The following is a 19,095-nucleotide window of genomic DNA, read 5'->3' as shown; positions in this document are numbered from 1 at the left end:
CCTCTGCTCTGCCAGTGATAGCACAGAGCTTCAACCATCTCAGTCCTACTCAGATTCCATCCTGAAACATTCTACTTTTCTCCCTCTCTCTAAAATCTCTCTTAAAACCCATCTTGTTGATCAAGTCTTAGGTCATCTCTCATTGTCCCAAAAAAGGCTCAGTATTGTTCCATTTTCCCTGCGAAGTGCAATATTAAAAGGCACTATATAAATGCGAATTGTTGTTGTTGATGGTTCAGCAAGTTTATCCAACGAGTAGCTGAGGCAAGCTAACCAGGAAGGTCCCTTGTTCTATCTGCAGTCTGTGCTGAGTTAGATGATCTCAGGCAATCTCTGCCAGATGTGAAGTTGTGTGTGTGGATGTCAGTTCAGAATTACATCATGCTCAGCTATTAGCCCACCCTCCAATAGTTAAATAGCTTGCTGACACTTACAGTCAAGGATCACAAATGAATAATAGCCTTTTCAATGACATACCTGAGGGCAACTGAAACATATGGAACTGCGCCCCTCAGCAGGAGAAATCAACACTTCAGAAGGAGGACAAAAAATGGGCAGAATAATTTTGCAAGAAATAAAATCCAAGAGAAACCAAACCAAGACTCTGGTAAGAATTTTCTCTATCATTGGGGATATTAAATTAATGGTGATGAAGAAGTCTATAAACAAAGCAGCCTAAATTAGAACATGCAGTAATGATGTACTTGGTCTTCAAATAGAGAACAAAATGAAGAACTAAAAGATAACAGTATTTGGAGGAATGATGCACAAAGCTATGTCTAAGAATGCAGCATTAAGAACCAATTAAAAAGTTTTTGGTTGCTCAGTGACTTTATCAAGTGAGCAGCTGAATCCCAGATACCAGTAAAGTCCCAGATTCAATCCCTGGCTATGCTGAGTTAGCTGATCTCAATTGGAGTGATAATAGGAGTATTACAATTAGCCTCAGTGCCAAGGGTTAGAAAGGACAAAGGTCAGCTAGGGTGCCCTGCTCTTTATTGTAATCCACTGACCCTTACTAGAAAATTCACTGTTGTATTAAAAGAGGATCAGGCTTGGCTGCAATGCCGCTCCCTCCCGCAATGAGATAGCCTGTCACCACTCACTGTCACGACACGCACATGAATAATGGTCAGTTGGTTGAGATACCAACAGGCAACTGGCAGCTGTGGAACCATACCCCAGTGTCCTTCTGTGCATCCCCCACACCCTCTGCTCCACTACTGGTAGTAGAGTCTTCAGCTGTTTAGGCCCTTCTCTTTGAAATGTCTTAGGAAAGGAGGGGGAGCAGAGCAAATTGGCAAGAAAACAAATACTTAACAAACCAGTATGGATTACAAGGGGGACCATCGAGTTACACTTCAAGTATTGAAACAATTTCCAATCTGTTTGCATCATTTTAAATTTTCTTTCCCCCCCTTGCCTTCTCCCTAACCAGGTAAGAGGACTAGTAGGTGACCTTCTCACATGTCTCAGTCAATAGTGTTCACTATCTACTAGATGGACAGCAGCAGCCTTTGGTTCTTCTACATTGGCGAGGGGGCAACGCACCATGCACCTTCCCCCAATGGAAAGCCAAAGATCACAAATGGGGTGGGGGGTAGGATTTCATGTGCACCAACTAGGGTTTCCAACTCTGGTTGGATGTATTCCTGGAGATTTCATCACATGATCTCTCGCCTCCAACCGCCTCGCCCACACACTCCCACTATTGGCCACCCAACACGTCCGTCCTTGCAATGCTCCGCCTTCCCATACTAAGTATAAAGTGAACAGACACTTTCTCGATTGGATGTTTTTGACTGTCAGTAAAACAGCCAATTTCCCCATTTCCAATATTTTTAAATCTAATAAATGAAAGTGCTCAAAGAAAATGAAAACATACAATTTTTTTTAATGACCCTACGATTTTCCTCCTGGGTTGCTCACAGCAGGGTCCTGGAGATTAATCTTTAATTCCTGGAGACTCCAGGCCAATCCTGGAGGGTTCGCAACCCTAGCGCCAACCCATATTCTGGATCCAAGTGCTGCACTACCATTTGTTTCTAAATTGAAGAACTATGAAACAGAAAGAATAAATCTCTTTTTCACAACTTAAAAAAGTGGTGTTTGGTGTTTATTTTACATTAACAGTTTTTCCATCTATAGCAATGTTTGCCTTGCTCAGAACAAAGAAACTTGTGACATGCAAAAATTGGAACCGAATTTCATTCAAAGAAGCCTGACACGAAAGATTGTGTAGGAAATGGAAAATGTTGCATTAGTGCAGTGGGAGTCTTCTGAACTTGATGTTAACATGCATTGGTTGAGGCCAAGAACATATGGCAGCACGGAACAAAATTCTGCCCATCACGCTTATTGCGACAACATGCAATCCCAGGTATCAATAAAAAATTGCATTTATATAGCACCTTTAACGTAGTAAAATGTCCCAAGGCACTTCACAGGAGCGTTATCAGATAACATATGACACCAAGCCACATAAGGAGATTATGGGAGAGGTGACCAAAAGCTTGATCAAAGAGGTAGGTTTTAAGGAGCATCTTAAAGGAGAGAGAGGCGGAGAGGGTTAGGGAGGGAATTCCAGAACTTGGAGCCTAGACACCTGAAGCACGGCCACCAACGGTGGGGCGAAGGAAATTGAGGATGCACAACAGTCCTGAATTGGAGGAACGCATAGTTCTCGGAGGATTGTAGGCTGGAGGAAGTTACAGAGATAGGGAGGGGCGAAGCCATGGAGGATTTGAATACAAGGATGAGCATGTTAAATGTGTATCCTACACATTTGATCATCTGAGGACTGTTTCCTTTCAGCATCTTTTGCATTCTTGGGCACCAAAAAGGTGCGTTGTCTATGGAGTGCAGCAGGACAGGGTTGAACAGTGCAGATGTGGGGACGCAGTTTTATTTTGCAGATGAAAGAGTATTTGTGCAGAACTCTTCATCGGGTTATCAAAATATGTCAGGTGGAAGTTGTTTTTATGTGGTCTGTGGATGAAACAAGCATTTCTTTCTTCCCTTCCTTTAGTTCTTACTTGACTTCAGCAATGCATATTAGCTACAAATTCAGATGAACCCTTCCCCATCCCCTCCCCACTTTAATGCAACACTTCCATTTCCCTGACAAGCTATCATTTAGGTCTCTCTAAATGATCTTAGTTGCCAATTTGTGCTGAATTGCAGATAGCTTTGTACTATGAACTCATACCCACTAGCAACCAGGTTTAGATGTGCCAAATCTTATTCACTTAGGATGTTACAGCCAGAAGAAAGGAGACTTGTATCTCATCAGTGTCAGCTAGATTTGAACATGGACCTCAGAGAAAAAGAGTATTTGAGAGAGAACATGCACACTCACACTGCCCATGAAGAACTATTTTAATCACCTCAGTATCCTACGTTCTTCACGTAACCTCCCCTTTACCTTCTGTAATGCAAGGCTACAACCAATGGTTCTTACTTGTTGCAGTAAAGCTGAAAGTTAATCAGTCCCCATATAGTAATAATTACATCCCTTTTTTTCTAGATAGAATTTTATATTGCAATTAACTAACAAGTACATTACTACCAATAGTCTTTTTACAGGAGTTTATTCTAGAGGAATCTTGGAACTGCTAAGAGTTACTACTGATCTTCAATTAATGCATTAAATGTAAAATAAAACCATGCAAAATTACACCAACAGGTTGTTAAATGAGAACTACGTAGTATTTACAAAGGCAGCCTCTGGCCAAATCTACTTAAATTGGTTTAGTAGCTATCTATACGTGAAATCTAAGGTCAGAGCTGTAATTACTGCAGACAGTAAAAATAAAGTGCTTAATGTCATAAGAATTAAGCATTAAAACAGACTTTTCAATAAGAGTGAAGCAACGACAATATAAAACCATAATTTTTTCAAACTGAGTTTACATCAGTGTGGAGAAGTTTTCTAAATTAAATCGCAAAACTAAGCAGCTCACAAACAATGCAGCAATTATAGGATTTTTCTCCCATTAGCTTTTACACTGTTTGGTACACCAATTCATAGTAATACTAAGTTCCTCACTATTCATAATAAAAGTCTCCTGAAATAGTTCCTTTGCTGGCATCATGTCTGAACCCCTACTCCTCCCCCAGTACAGATTCAAGAGAGGTACTCCACACAGTGAAGTTTTATGTAGACAAGAATTGTAAGAGCAAGTCACAATGCCGCAGAGGTTCCAGTCTCCTGATGGTGCCTCAGCAGCAATGATCTTACAACTAAAAATTGCCGTTATTAATAATTGGGTTTGACAGGCCTACTTTTAAACAAGATTCATTGGGTAAAAATGGTCCAATACCAAGCTTTTGCTGAAATCTGCAATATTTCACACATATGCATTGGGAACAAATGGTAGGAAAGAGACTCCAAATGATAATACACATTAATAGATCAACAGTGACAGGCTGCAGTTATACAGCCTATAACAACTTATCCTGGCAAGGTATATTAAAATCCGCCCATAACGACTTTACATCTTCACAACCAAATAGCCAAGAAGCAAAAATAAAACTTTTAACATTTTGAACATAAAAAGGCTATGGATCTTGCTGTCACATATTAAAAGAAGCTGTACAAAATAAGCAGTTTCGTAAAAATTTAACAAGACTAAAATTAGCAGTTTTCCTTTCAGACAGTGGTTGAGAATTGCTCTTTAAAAAAGATATCACAGCAATGCATCCTCAGTACTTCCTTTAAGTTACAGCTACTGTTAAATACAGATGTTAAGATGTTTGGCCTTTGACTGCAAAACTACCTAACTCGTGACACATTTCATTCAATTTGTTAACACCACATTTATGACAAATCATTAAAATTTCAACAGTCCAGGCAGACATCATCAGTAATCCTTATGTACTTTTACATTGGCCAGAACCAGAGCAAACCATGTTTAATACTGAACACATTATTAAGATTTACCACCGTTTCAGTCAGCACTCGTCATCCCACAAAAACCTACACTTCAAATGCAGTCACAATGCGCCAGACTAAGAAATCATTATAAAAAGATTTGTAGATGAGTACTAACCCTCAACAAAAATCTCAATTCAAATTAATGACAAAATATTTTGATTCTTTTACTTTTTTTTGGTGAATTTTTGTGCCCATCAAGTTGAGGGATGTCAATGTTGCAGAGTGGAACACTTTCTATTTTGGTAACACATTGTCAGCATAAAATAACTTCCAGGTCAAGCACAGTACAGTTAGATGTAGAGCAAAGCTCCCTTTACACTACTTTGCCCAACAATGTACCTCAGTGTTAACCACACTCCTAATGCAACAATGTGACAGGATTCTATTTTTCACTCTTAGAACTGGATTGACTACCCAAATTCAGTTTACATTGGAGACATTGCCGGGGTGGGGGGGGGGGGGGGGGGGAGGAGGGGAGAAAGGGGGAGGATAATTTTAACTTCTTTGGAAAGGATAATCGGACAGCGCGTCGAACGAGTGGCCCACCAGTTTTATACTGTTGCCAAAAGTTAAAATTACCCCAGGACCTTTACAGTTAGTAATGGGGAAGGGAGGGGGAGGACACCATTCTTGGATTAATTCAAACGCACATCCCACATATTGATGACCAATAACTAATTCATCTCAACACCCAATCCCCCATTACCATCTACTTCATGCTACTAGTGGTAAATCTTTAACTCAATATTGACTGCACCACCAAGGCACCCTCGATAAAATGGTTTTATTACCAAAATGAACTTATACAGGCAATGAAGTTAAGCACAATTTTCCCAAATAAAGCAAAACCAGTCTTAAAATCTACTTAAAAGTCCTGAACTTAGGATACATAGGAACAGGAGCAGGCTCTCGAGCCTGTTGCACCATTCAATTAGATCATGGCTCGTCTATACTTCAACTCCATTTACCCGGCTTTGCTCCATATCCCTTGCTACCCTTACCCAGCAAAAATCACAGTCTTGAAAATTTCAATTGGCCCAGCAAGCACAGCCTTCTAGGGGAAGAGAGTTTGAGATTTCCACTACCCTTTGTGTGAAAAAGTGCTCTCCGATTTTACGTCTAAATGGTCTCGCTCTAATTTTATTATGCCCACATGTTCTGGATTCCCTGAAGATTGTTTCTGTAGAGTGGCTTTGCATATTTTGTTTTGGAATAAAATGTCAAGAACAGCGCTTCAGACATCCCTGATGACTCAGCAAGTCTATCGATGAGTAGTTGAGCCGTACAGACTAGGAAGGTTCAGTGTTCAACCCCCAGTTTGCAAAGGGTTAGCAAGAGTGCTGCAATTGCCCTTGCTGCCCCGTGAATTAGGGGACTGAAAAAAATCAGCCAGGGTTCCAGATCAGTATCCAGCAAAGCCTGCTGTAGTGTGCCAGTGCGTTGTGGACAGGATCAGGCTTGCTACGATACAGTCGAATAGACTGCTGACACTCAGTGTTAAGGCTCACACATGAATAAGTGCCACTGGGGCAAGGTGCCAGAGGACGACCAAAACCCGTGGGAGCATATTCCAGCAATGAGTCAATGGCTTCAAGATATGAGGGGATAAAATGATGAGGGTGCAGGAAGAAGAAAAAAAATGAATAGCACTTTTGTAACCAAATTCTTCCCAATTATTTGCCCCAATTAGCCTGAGAGGTTCTGTAAAAACGAACGTAAAGGTCACACTTGTTGAACAGTCAAACACATGACTTATACCTGGTAACTGAGTGGCAAATGATCACTTACAAGTCTTATCTCTAGGTTTGCAAAAAACCCTGAAGTATGAATTATGGGCTGGATGTCGCAATAATAAAGCAATCATGAAAGTGCAATCCACATTTGTGATTCACATTAATTCAGAAAAACACAACTAAAAAAAAATCCATTGTATTCAAGAGGGTGTCTCTTTCCTTTCTTAAGCTGCTACAAAAATTCCTAACATCATAACTTTTGTTTTCCTGCTGGTTTTTAACTATTTATTTGAAACATTTGAGTACTGATGCCATCACTGGGAGAACTGGCATGGAGTTACTGAACCAGACTGCAAGGGAGCTGATAAACACGAAGCTGAAATGACATGAGCACTGAAGCATCCCAAGTTAATGACTATGCCTAAGATGATTATTCGATTTCCTCAGAAGGTTGCCCTCCCACTAGGTCCCCAACTCTTAATGTTTGGAGAAGAAAAAAAGAATGTTCAAGTTAATCCGAATTCTTCATAACTACTTCCTATTAAGAACGAGTATCGATGGGAATTCCCTCTCCATGACCCAAAATCAATGCAAATGTTGGATTACTTTATACAAACTCTTGCTCAGTGCCATATTTCAGCATTTTATGACCATTAAACTAAAGGGAAAACAGCTACATCACCAATTGTGTATTCAGTACAGAATACCCTGTTTTATGCAAATATTCACAATATAAATATTTAACCCAATTGTATCCCATCCTATTACAGCTTCAATCTGTACCAGGCTGAAGGAAGGTTGTATGAAGGCAAGAGCCCAGGAAGGAAAAATAAAAATGGGGCAACAGAACACACGTTTAAAAAAGTCAATTTAAGACATAGATCCATTTGTCTGAATCTATTAGTTATTCTACATTTTTTAAAATAATAAATTCAGTGGCACTCTGTAGTTTTCGGGAAAACATAAAAATAATTATACATAGACTACTTCATTAGCTTGAATTCTGTAGCTTTTGAGGTTAATTCTATTGAGGGGCATAGCCTTTTTGTTTGTTTGGTCAAGTGGTTCGACTACCAGTTTCTCAAAACCTGAAATGTAACCAAGCAGCAATGATCTGAGAACATCCCTTAAGCAATATTGAAAGCCCAATTTCATTCATAGATCTCTGACTGGGTGGCTTTAAATCTGCAAAACTGATGATATTGTAGCCTAATGCTTGGAAGAAAATAATAAATTTCAAATGACATATGTATCCAAGACTATACAAATAAAGATCGCAACAACCGCCCTATCCCTCGGATCCTATTTCAGGCTGTGCAACGTTAATTTATTAATAGATAGATAGATAGATATGGGAAGAGATTAAATAAAAAAGGAAGTGGAGAGACTCACCGTGTTGATGTGCCCTTCCTGACATCACACATACTGCATTTGAAAGCCTCTGCGCTGTTCCTGAATGTACAAACGCTACAGTCCCAGTATCCCTCGTCTGTGGAAGGCTTGGGCTGCCTTTTGGGTCTGTTTTGGAAAAGGAATGGAAAGAAGAAGAGGAGAAAAAAATACATAGGTGCACCGGCTTCTTTTTATTCTGCAAATAGTTTGCTTTTTTTTTTGTTGCTTCCCCTCCTCCCTCACTCCCTCCTCCTCCTCCCCTAAAGACCTTACTGGCAATCGGTGACGATCAAAAGAAAAAGGGCCAGATCCTTTGAGCGAAACTGCAGCTCCCCATGTCAATTTCCCACGCACGCACGCACACTGACTACTGTAACAAGCCCGTCCGCCATGGTTGCTACATTGTATCGAGCTCTCCAACATTCTGCTTCCCAGCCACCAGCTCCCATTCTGCAATCGGTCAATTTCCACAATTAAAACATTTAAAGAAGGGGCCTCCTTTTCTCTTCTTTTCGGGTTGGGGAAAGTGGGGGTGGGGGGTGGTGGTGACCGGAGGGTCTGAAAGTACTCTACCTGGTGGGACTCTTCTTGTCTCCCATAGCGGCTTAAGTCCTCTCCTTTTTTTTATTTATTATTATTTGAAACCCGTCCGAATGGCTCAGGGCTCCTCTGCTAGCGCCTGGATTTCCCCCCCCCCCTACCACCCCCCCTCCAGCTGTCCGGTGACTCGCCTCACGTGGCGTGCCGGGGGCCAACCAGCTCGCGAAGATTTTTATGAAACACACGCACGGTGCACAAGGCGGTAGGTTTGCATGGTAGTGATGTTTGTTGCCTCTGCAACCGTGCGACTGTTTTCAACACATGATAGTGGGGAGGAAAGGAAGGGGGGGGGGTACAAAATAAAATAATCTTTGCTCCCATCAGCTAATCGTTTTCGATGGCTTCCTCTTTCTGTTTCAAATTACTTTTTGTATCGAAGAGGAAGCATTACTCCCTCCCTCCCCCCCCTACATGATGAAATATAATGACATCAGCAGCCCGACTGCAGGACATCGGAGGGTAGCAATGAATGAATGTGGCCGTGGGTGTTTGTGCTGCATTTTATTGTTAAGCTGCGACTGGGACAAACCTGTCAGCGCTGGCAAAATATCAGCAGTGAGATTTATTTATAGACTTTTTTTTGAAAAAGATCGTTTGCAACTATGAAGTTTAATTTACTTCCAAAAGTGAAATAGGTCACTTTTTAAACCCAGAACAAGTGAGTCACACGGCAGATGAGAAAGGCTTAACAGGTCCCAGCAATCCAATCAAAATGACTAGCTTTCTGCCGCAAATATTGTGATTTGTAACCACTTAAAATGCCGTACGAGAAAATGGAACTCTACTGTTTGTAATCTAGTCTACTGGTCATTTCGATACGTACAGAAGATTAAGGTCATATGCTCTTTTTTTGTGATAACTTGCGTCACTGCAGTGCATCCGCAATGTTGAGAGCTACTCAGATAGCATGTTTCAGGAGGTGGTCACCCCACAAGCTTAAGAGAGTACAGGCAGAGAGGGACGAGCTGACCACCAGACAGACAAGGACCAAGCAGGTAGTGCAGGAGTCCCCTGAGTGCATCTCGCTCTCTAACCAGTATTCAGTTCCGAATGCTGGTGAGGGAGAGGGTTCCTCTGCGGAGTGCAGCCAGAGCCAAGACCATGGGTGACTCAGATGTTTTTTTTGTTTGGGGGGGGGGGGGGGAGGGGGGGGGAGAGATCAAGAGGAGAAAGGTCAGGAGACCAATAGTGATAGGGGATTCTGTAGCTAGGGGAGCAAACAGGCATTTCTGTGGCCGCAGACGTGATTCCAGGATGGTGTGTTGCCTCCCTGGTGCCAGGGTCAAGGATGTCACTGAGCGGCTGCAGAACATTCTGGAGGGGGAGGGTGAACACCCAGACGTCGTGGTTCCTATCGGTACCAACGACATAGATAGAAAGAGGGATGAGGTCTTGCAGGCAGATTTTAAGGAGTTAGGAAAGAGATTAACAAGCAGGATCTCAAAAGGTAGTAATTTCCAGATTACTCCTGGTGCCACATGCTAGTGAGTATAAGAAGAGAGCAGATTTTAATGAGGATAGAGCAGATGAATGTGTGTCTGGAGAGATGGTGCCGGAGGGAGGGCTTTAGATTCCTGGGGCACTGGGACGCGTTCTGGGGGAGGTGGGACCTGTACAGGGCGGATGGATTGTACCTCAACAGAGCTGGGACCAATGTCCTTGAGGAGAGGTTCGTTAGTGCTGTGGGGGAGGGGGCGCGGTTAAACTAATTTGGCAAATGGATGGGCACCAGGATGCAGCATTGGAAAGGAGAAACAAGGGGCACAAAGGATCAGGAGAGAAAGGTAGCACTAGAGCAAGAAATAGTACGGTATTAAGTGGGATCAGACTAAGAGAGAGTACAAGTCTCACTGGTTTGCACTGCATGTTTGTAAACGCACAAAGCGTGGTAAACAAGGTTGGTGAGCTTCAGGCGCAAATAGCCAACTGGGAATATGATGTTGTGGCGATATCAGAGACCTGGGTCAAAAAAGGGCAGGATTGGGTACTAAATCTTCCTGGATACAAGGTGTTCAGGAAAGATAGGAGGGAGGTGGCAGTACTGATTAAGGAGAATATTGCAGTACTGGAGAGAGAGGATGTCCTGGAGGGGTCAAGGACAGAATCTATTTGGTTAGAGTTAAGAAACAATAGAGGTGCCATTACACTACTGGGTGTATTCTACAGGCCACCAACTAGTGGGAAGGATATAGAGGAGCAAATTTGCAAGGAAATTAGAGAGAGATGCAAAAGCCATAGAGTAGTGATAATGGGGGACTTCAACTACCTTAATATAGACTGGGATAGTAATCATGTAAAGGCCTTAGAAAGGGTGCAGAAGAGATTTACTAGAATGATTCCAGGGATGAGGGACTTTAGTTACATGGATAGACTGGGGAAGCTGGGGTTGCTCTCCTTGGAACAGAGAAGGGTGCGAGGAGTTTTGATAGAGGTATTCAAAATCATGAAGGGTCTAGACAGTAGAGAGAAACTGTTCCATTGGTGGAAGGGTCACGAACCAGAGGACATAGATTTACAGTAATTGGCAAAAGAACCAAAGGTGACATGAAGAAAATCTTTTTTACACAGCAAATGGTTAGGATCTGGAATGCGCTGCCAGAGGTGGTGGTGGAGCCAGATTCAATCGTGGCTTTCAAAAGAGAATTGGATAAGTACTTGAAGGGAAAAAATTTGCAGGGCTACGGGGATAGTTCAGGGGAGTGGGACTAGCTGGATTGGTCTAGCATAGAGCCGGCGTGGACTCGATGGGCCAAATGACCTCCTCTCGTGCTAGAACCTTTCTATGATTCTATACTTCTAACTGCAGAGGGGACCACCTGACCTCGCACTGCGATATGATAAAGCAAAGTATTGCCCCAAATATTTAATGAGGCATCACAAAGTTCCCCATTTAGAGTTGGCATGCAGCCCAGGAAGGCCACAGCTTTGGTGATCAGTGTGTACTGATTTGGGTCACCTCTGCCAGGAGAGTTTTCAGAGGTGACGCAACTGGATTTAGCACCCCTGCCTAGGTCAAGAGAGAAAAAAATTAACCATGCTCCCCACTCCTGATCACCATCTATGAGAAAGTACATATCTGGACTGGATTAGGTATAGGTGCAGTTGAATAGTCTGTTAACACCCGATATCCAGACTTATACACGAAGAGTGATCAGATAATGGAGGATCGACTTTGTTCATGCAAGTGTGCACCAGCATGAGTTAGTGGGGTGGGAGGGGAAGAGAGAGAATAAAAGGAGCAATATTGTATATTGAGGAATTCTGGTGAAGGCTCAGTACCACCACTGATCTCAGTCTCAGCTGGCTGTGGTCTGAAATCTCCCTCAGCTGATCTAACTCAGTCTGGATCAAGCTCCAGCATCTCCTATTTTGTCCTGCACATAGAATTCTACATCTTTTGTTGTAATTTTAAAAATCAGACTAACAAAGATATGAAAAAGGACAGAAAATGACCAACCAGTCCATCAAGCCTGTCCCATTTGGACAGGGTGAAATCTGTATACACCATCAAGCCCCACCACAAAATCTCCTGACAGACAAAAACATGAAGAAAAAAAACCTTAAATCAATTTAGGAAAACATTGGGAAATTTCTCTGATCCCCCAAAGGCAATCGAGCAAGCGAATAGGAATAAGGGAAGGCTATTCAGCCCCTCGAGCCTGTTCTGTTCTGCCATTCAATTAGATCGTGGCTGATCTGTAACTTATTCCATCTACTCTTGCCTAACAAAAATCTACCAATCTCAGTTTTGAAATTTTCAACTGACCTAGCCTCAACAACTTTTCTTTTGCGGGGGAGGGGGGGGGGGTGGAAAAGAGTTTCAGAATTCCACAACCCTTTGTGTGAAGAAGTGTTTCCCGACATCACCCCTGAACAGCCTAGCTCTAATTTTAAGGTTATGCCCCCTTGTTCTGGACTCCCCCACCAGAGGAAATAGTTTCTCGCTACCCTATCAATTCCTTTAATCGTCTTAAATACTTCAATTAGATCACCTCTTAATCTTCTATTCTCAGGGAATACAAGCCTAGTCTATGCAACCTGTCCTCATAATTTAACCCTTTTAGCCCAGGTATCATTCTGGTGAATCTGCGTGGCACCCCCTCCAAGGCCAATATATCCTTCCTGAGGTGTGGTACCCAAAACTGAACGCAGTCTAAATGGGGTCTACCCAGATCTTTGTATAACTATTAAAAAAAACTTACACTCCTTTGTAGTCCAGCCCCCTTGAGATAAAGGCCAACATTCCATTAACCTTTTAAATTATTTTTTGTACCTGTCCACTAGCATTTAGTGATTTTTGTACTTGGACCCCTAAATCTCTGCTCCTTCTCAATACCTAGCTTCTCGCCATTTAGAAAATACTCTAATCTATCTTTTGCAGGTCACACTTCCCCACAATGAACTTCATCTGCCACAGTTTTGTGCACTCACTTAATCTATCAATGCCCCATTGCAACTTTCTGCTCCCATCTACACTATTTACTGTGCCACCTAACTTAGTGAAGTCAGCAAACTTGGCTCTACTGCTCTCTATTCCTTCATCTAAGTCATTTATAAATAGTGAAAAGCTGAGGCCCCAGTACAGATCCCTGGGAAGAAACCACTAGTCACATCCTGCCAATTTGAGTACATAACCATTATCTCTACTCTCTGTCTCCTACCTCCTAACCAAATCCCCACCCATGTCAATAGGTTGCCTCCAATTCAGTGTGCTCTCATTTTTCTTAACAGTCTCTTAAATGGAACCTTGTTGAATGCCTTCTGGAAGTCCATTCAAATAATTTCCAGACACTCCCTTATCTACCACATTAGTTACCTCCTCAAAAAATTCAACGAGCTTCGTCAGACATGACTTATCCTTTCCAAATCCATGCTGGCGCACTCTGATCAGTTCATACTTGTCCAAGTGCTCAGTCACTCTGTCCCTAATAACAGATTCAAGTAACTTCCCCACAACAGACGACAGTCTAATACGCCTATAATTTCAGAGTTTCTCTCTCCAGACTGCAGCGACTCGTGTGCTAATTTCTTGGGAATGGGGTAGAGATACTGGTAGTCCACCCATAATCCACCTAAGTGATCATTCCTCAGTGATCCAGGAGAGAGCTGATGGCAACCAACTTACCTGACCACCTCCTCTCTCGACCCATCCACTGCCTGTGTTGTTAAACTGCTTATGCGACATCTAGTCCTGGGTGAGCCGCCATTTCCTCCAATTAAACATTTGGAAGACCAAAGCCATTGTCTTCGGCCAGCGCCACAAACTCCGTTCAGTCACTACCAATTCCATCCTGCTCGCTTGCCACTGTCTCAGGCTGAACCAGACTGTTCGCAACCTCGGTGTCCTATTTGACCCTGAGCTGAGATTCTGACCGATATACGCTACATCACAAAGACCGCCTACTTCGACCTTCACAACACCACCTGCTCCACCCCTACCTCAGCCCATCTGCTGCTGAAACCCTCACCCATGCTTTTGTTACCTCCAGACTCAACTATTTCAATGCTATTCTGGGCCGCCTCTCATCTGCCATCCTGTATAAGCTTGAGCTCGTCCAAAGCTCTGCTGCCCGTATCCTAATCCGCACCAAGTCCCGCTCACCCATCACTCCTGTGCTCACTGACCTACAGTGGCTCCCAGTCCACCAACGCTGTGATTTTTGAAATTCTTATCCTCGTTTTCAATCCCTCCATGGCCTTACCCCTCCCTATCTCTGCAACCTTCACCAGCCCTACACAAAATCTCATTCCTCCAACTCTGACCTCTTGTGTATTCCCCGCTCCTTTCGCCCCAATATTGGTAGCTGTGCCTTCAGCCACAGAGGCTCTAAGCTCAAATTCCTGCTTAAACCTCTCCGCCTTTCCACCCCTCTCTCCTCCTCTAAGAGCCTCCTTAAAGCCAACCGCTTTAACCATGGTTTTGGTCACCCACCCTTATATCTCCTTTCGCTCAATGTCAAACTTCGACCGATTACACTCCTGTAAAGAACATTGGGACATTTTCCTATGTTAAAGGCGCTATATAAATGCATGCTCTTGTTGGTAGTGGCCCATTTGATCATGGAAGACATCACAGGCAAGCCTGATCCTGCCCTCAGCTGACATCCATATACACACACTATTAGCAGATGGTGCCAAATGGTGATTAGAAGTAGAATTCTGGCTGATTTTTCCATTGTCTAACTGAGCCACGAAGGCCAAACCTAGTGCCTCCACCACTACCCTGGTTGAGATCAATTCACGTACAGATCATGTGGTGTATTTGCATGGGGTTAAAAGGTAGTTACTCACACTGGTAAAAGGTGGGGAAAAAAAATCAGGATAGGGCCATTAAGGAATACAAATGATAAACTCACAGGTAATGACAGCGAAATGGCAGAAATATTAAATAATTACTTTGCTCAGTATTTACCAGGGAGACTAACATGGTGGGCATGACATTAGAAGGAGTGATCAAAAAAGATATAAAGATATTTAAAATAGAAAGGGGACAGATAATTGATAAACTAATCAAACTTAGAGAGGATAAAATCCCTAGTCCGGGTGGATTGCATCCGTGCAAAATAAAAGAAATTAGGGAAGAGATAGCAGAGGCACAATTACATATATATATAAAAATTCATTAGAAAAGGGAATAGTGCCAGAGGACTGGCAGACAGCTAATGTGGTTCCTATATTTAAAAAGGGAGATGGAACCAATCTAGGGAACGATAGACAAATTAGCTCAACAACAGTTGTAGGAAAGATAGTGGAATCCTTACTCAAAAATACTCAAAGATGTAATAGAAAAACCAAAAATATAATAGAATAATCAGCGTAGGTTTCAAAAGGGAAGGTCATACTTGATCAACCTTATTGAATTTTATGAAGAATAACAGAAAGGGTAGACATGGGCAATGCAGTAGAGGTAATATATTTGGATTTTCAAAAGGCCTTCGATAAGATACCGCATAGTAGACTCATGACTAAGGTCAGAGCACATGGAGTCAGGGCACAAGTAGCAGAAGTTGGCTACAAAACAGAAAACTGAGAGTAGGGGTCAAGGGTAGTTACTCAGACGCAAAACGTGGGAAGTGGTGTTCCACAAGGATCAGTGCTGGGACCACTGCTGTTCACAATTTACATACATGATTTGGACTCGGGAATTGGAAGTACAATTTCAAAATTTGTGGACGACATCAAATTGGGAGTGTTAATACAAAAAGAATGTGACAAAATACAAGACGACATTAATAAACTTGCAGAATGGGCGTGTAATTGGCAAATGAGTTTCAATATAGGCAAGTGTGAGGTATTACATTTTGGTAGGTAGGATAAGGAGGTCACACACTGCTTGGATAATAAGATTCTTAATGGGGTAGAGGAGCAGAGGGATCTGGGGGTGCACAAACCACTAGAAGTAGCGATGTAGGTTAATAAGGCAATAAAAAAGCAAACAAAGCACTGGGGTTCATTTATAAACGGATAGAATTGAAAAGAAGGGAAGTTATGTTAAACTTGTATAGAACCTTGGTTAAACCACACTTGGAGCACTATGCACACTTCTGGCCTCCACAATATAAAAAGGATATAGAGGCACTGGAGAAAGTACAAAAAAGATTTAATAGGATGATGATACCAGAACTGAGAGGTTATACCTATCAGGAAAGATTGAGCAGGCTAAGGCTCTTTTCTCTAGAAAAGAGAAGGCTGAGGGGTGACCTAATAGAGGTCTTTAAGATTATGAAAGAGTTTGATAGGGTAGACGTAGAGAAGATGTTTCCATTTGCGAGAGAGACCAGAACTAGGGACCATAAATATAAGATAGTCACTAATAAATCCAATAGGGAATTCAGGAGAAACTGCTTTACCCAGAGAGTTTAGAATATGGAACTAGTTACCACAAGGAGGCGACTAGCATAGACGCTTTTAAGGGGAAGCTAGATAAACACATGAGGGAGGAAGGAATAGGAGGATACGCTTACAGGGTTAGATGAAGGAGGGAGGGAGGAGGCTTGTGTGGAGCATGGACCTGTTGGAGCAAATGGGCTGTTTGTGCTGTACGTTCTATGTAATTCTATGTAACACTGAGCCATTGGGAGTGTTCGTAGACATGTTATGTTATAGTTGCACCCATTGTGTGGTACACATGAACTATTCCACAATTACTGAAGGACTTGGAAGCCAGAGGGAGATGCTGGTGCAAGAAAGATAATGAGTCATGAAGAAATACTTGAGTAATAAGAGGGGCAATGGGGTCAGGTGACGATCCGGATTCTTTCCCCTCAGTCTGGTTCAGTAATAACTGAAGTCGAATACATTTTAAAGTTCAACACATCTTTAATAGCAGGGTTCTTAGTCTGCAGCATTGATTTGGACTCCTGATAGAGTCCCTCTATGCTGGCAGAGCAAGAACAACAACATACAGAAATCCACACGTTTTTATACAAATCAATAGGGTTGGAACATACTTAACGAGGGTCAACACCAATCATAAGCCGGGCATAGGTTGCCATGCGAGGTTACATTATTTCCGGCCAATCATAAATAATCATGTGCTGACCATGTTGCTGTTAGACATCAAAGGGGATACTTCCTCATCTTCCAACTTGGAATGTTCTTCCCTGTCCCTTCTGTTCCTTATCTCCCAACCTGGAATGTCTTTCAACTTTGGCTAAGCTCGTTACCTATATTGATCTGCCATAAACATGGAGACATTCAGACCAGTCCTTGACTCACACCAAAGACCTATCATTGATAAGACAATGCAGGCCTGCTGACTACGCAAACATATGGCCCAGCAGGAGGGCAGGCCACCTGTACCAATCTCAGTTACTAACTAATTAACCCTTTCTAACCATTTTTCATTCTGCTTCTTTGCCACGTAGGCATCTTAATATTTTACCGAAAACTGACCACGTAGGGATTCTCACAGGTATTGATATACAAGACACAGAAGACAGTGGAGGTTCCAATGGTTGGTGGGGGGGGGGTGCGGGAGGGATCAGGTTAGAAAGGGTATCACTGTGAATTTTGGAAATGGAAGCAGATGCCTTATAGGACCTAAGCCCAGGGATGGGGCTGGATTGTCTTGGTAGAACAACCCTGCAAGGTGAAAATTACAAAAAGCCAAATCGGGGGTGTATAAACATGGGATCATAAGACCTGAAACATCAACTCTATCTTCCTCTCTACACAGCTTCTACCTGACCTGCTGATTGTTTCCAATCTTCTGTTTTTATTTTAGATTTCCAGCATCTGCAGTATTTTGCTTTTTGTGTATAAATGTGGTACCAATGGGAATTTGCCAATATTTTGTAATAATTGATTTAGTTACTATCTTTGTCAATTGTTTTTGTTAAATATTTTTGAACAGTTTCAAACTTGGTAACTACTTTTGTTGGATATCTCCAACTTTGTACCACAGAGTTCATATTTTTTGCAATACTAACTGATCTCCCATGGCTCGTCGTGAGTCAAAGATTACAGTCTTATAACACTAGGGGTATTAACAAAGTGTGATAGGAAAGTGTTACAGGAAGTAAGTGACATTTACAGGAAGTGTCTGCTATATGCAAGACTTTCAATATAGATATAGATGTTAGAGACTCTTTGCAAACATACGAAAATGACAGGCAGGAAAAGACCAGTTGGTCCATCAAGCGTGCCCCACCTTCATGATGTCTGGAGCATCATGAGTAGACACTTACTACCTCCCCTACCCCATAGCCATGTAATCTCCTGGGAGAGACAAAAACAACCAGAAAAAAAATCTGGAAAACTCCTTTCTCCTTTCTCCTCCCCCTCCCCCCCCGGCAATCAATACCAGTCCAGGAGATCACATTGACCAAGTGTACATTAACTGTTAATCCACTTACCTTTTATATGATGTGATCTCTGCCCCAGCCAAGAACTGGTCCAGCTCCCTCTTGAAGTCATGCAGAGAGTCAGTACGCACGATACAAGCTGTCAACGCATTCCAAAAACTCACTTCTCTCTGGGAAAAGAACAACCTTCTAACATCTAGCCTATTCCTACTTTTGCGCAGTTTCAATGCCTGTCCCCTGGTCTTCCCCACTCTGTCAAACTGAAATAGTCCATCAATAGGCATGTAATCCAGCCCTTTCATTATTTTATATACCTCTATGAGGTCACCTCTAAGTCTACGCTGCTCTAAAGTAAATAGACCCAGCTCTTTAAGTCTACTTGAGTAACTGCAGTTCATTAGCTAGGAATCATTCTTGTAGCTTTCCTCTGAACCTTTTCCAAGGCCACTATATCACTCACCATGTGAGGGGACCAAAACTGGGCGCAGTACTCCAGATGCGGTCTAACCAACAACCTGTACAATGACAGAATGTGTCCTTTAATTTGTACTGAATGGTTCTATTAATACAACTCAATCCCCTGTTTGCTTTGGCTACAGCTTCTACATTGCTCGTAAACCTTCAGTGA

The 19,095-nt window shown here is 42.4% G+C and overlaps 1 protein-coding gene across 5 annotated transcripts in view; it reads right to left on the bottom strand.

Moving 5' to 3' along the window:
- The window catches only part of yaf2 (YY1 associated factor 2), a 166,830-nt gene that overhangs the window by 137,133 nt on the left and 10,602 nt on the right, over positions 1 to 19,095 (bottom strand). For 3 of the 5 annotated variants that reach the window (XM_067999875.1, XM_067999876.1, XM_067999879.1), the window contains exons 1-2: positions 8,635 to 8,750; positions 8,062 to 8,187 (exon numbers count right to left, since the gene is read on the bottom strand). The exons of 1 other annotated variant lie outside the window; for it this stretch is intronic. In XM_067999875.1, the coding sequence (XP_067855976.1) occupies positions 8,062 to 8,187; positions 8,635 to 8,660 (152 nt within the window). In that variant the 5' untranslated portion in view covers positions 8,661 to 8,750. Of the gene's footprint in view, positions 1 to 8,061; positions 8,188 to 8,334; positions 8,542 to 8,634; positions 8,751 to 19,095 lie in introns of those variants that run through there. One more of the 5 variants, XM_067999878.1, reaches the window with a different exon arrangement.

This window comes from Heptranchias perlo, chromosome 18 (genome assembly GCF_035084215.1).
Source record: "Heptranchias perlo isolate sHepPer1 chromosome 18, sHepPer1.hap1, whole genome shotgun sequence".
NCBI classification, from domain to species: domain Eukaryota; kingdom Metazoa; phylum Chordata; class Chondrichthyes; order Hexanchiformes; family Hexanchidae; genus Heptranchias; species Heptranchias perlo.
The sequence above is the reverse complement of the archived record's forward strand: the minus strand, read 5'-3'. Positions and strand labels throughout refer to the sequence as shown.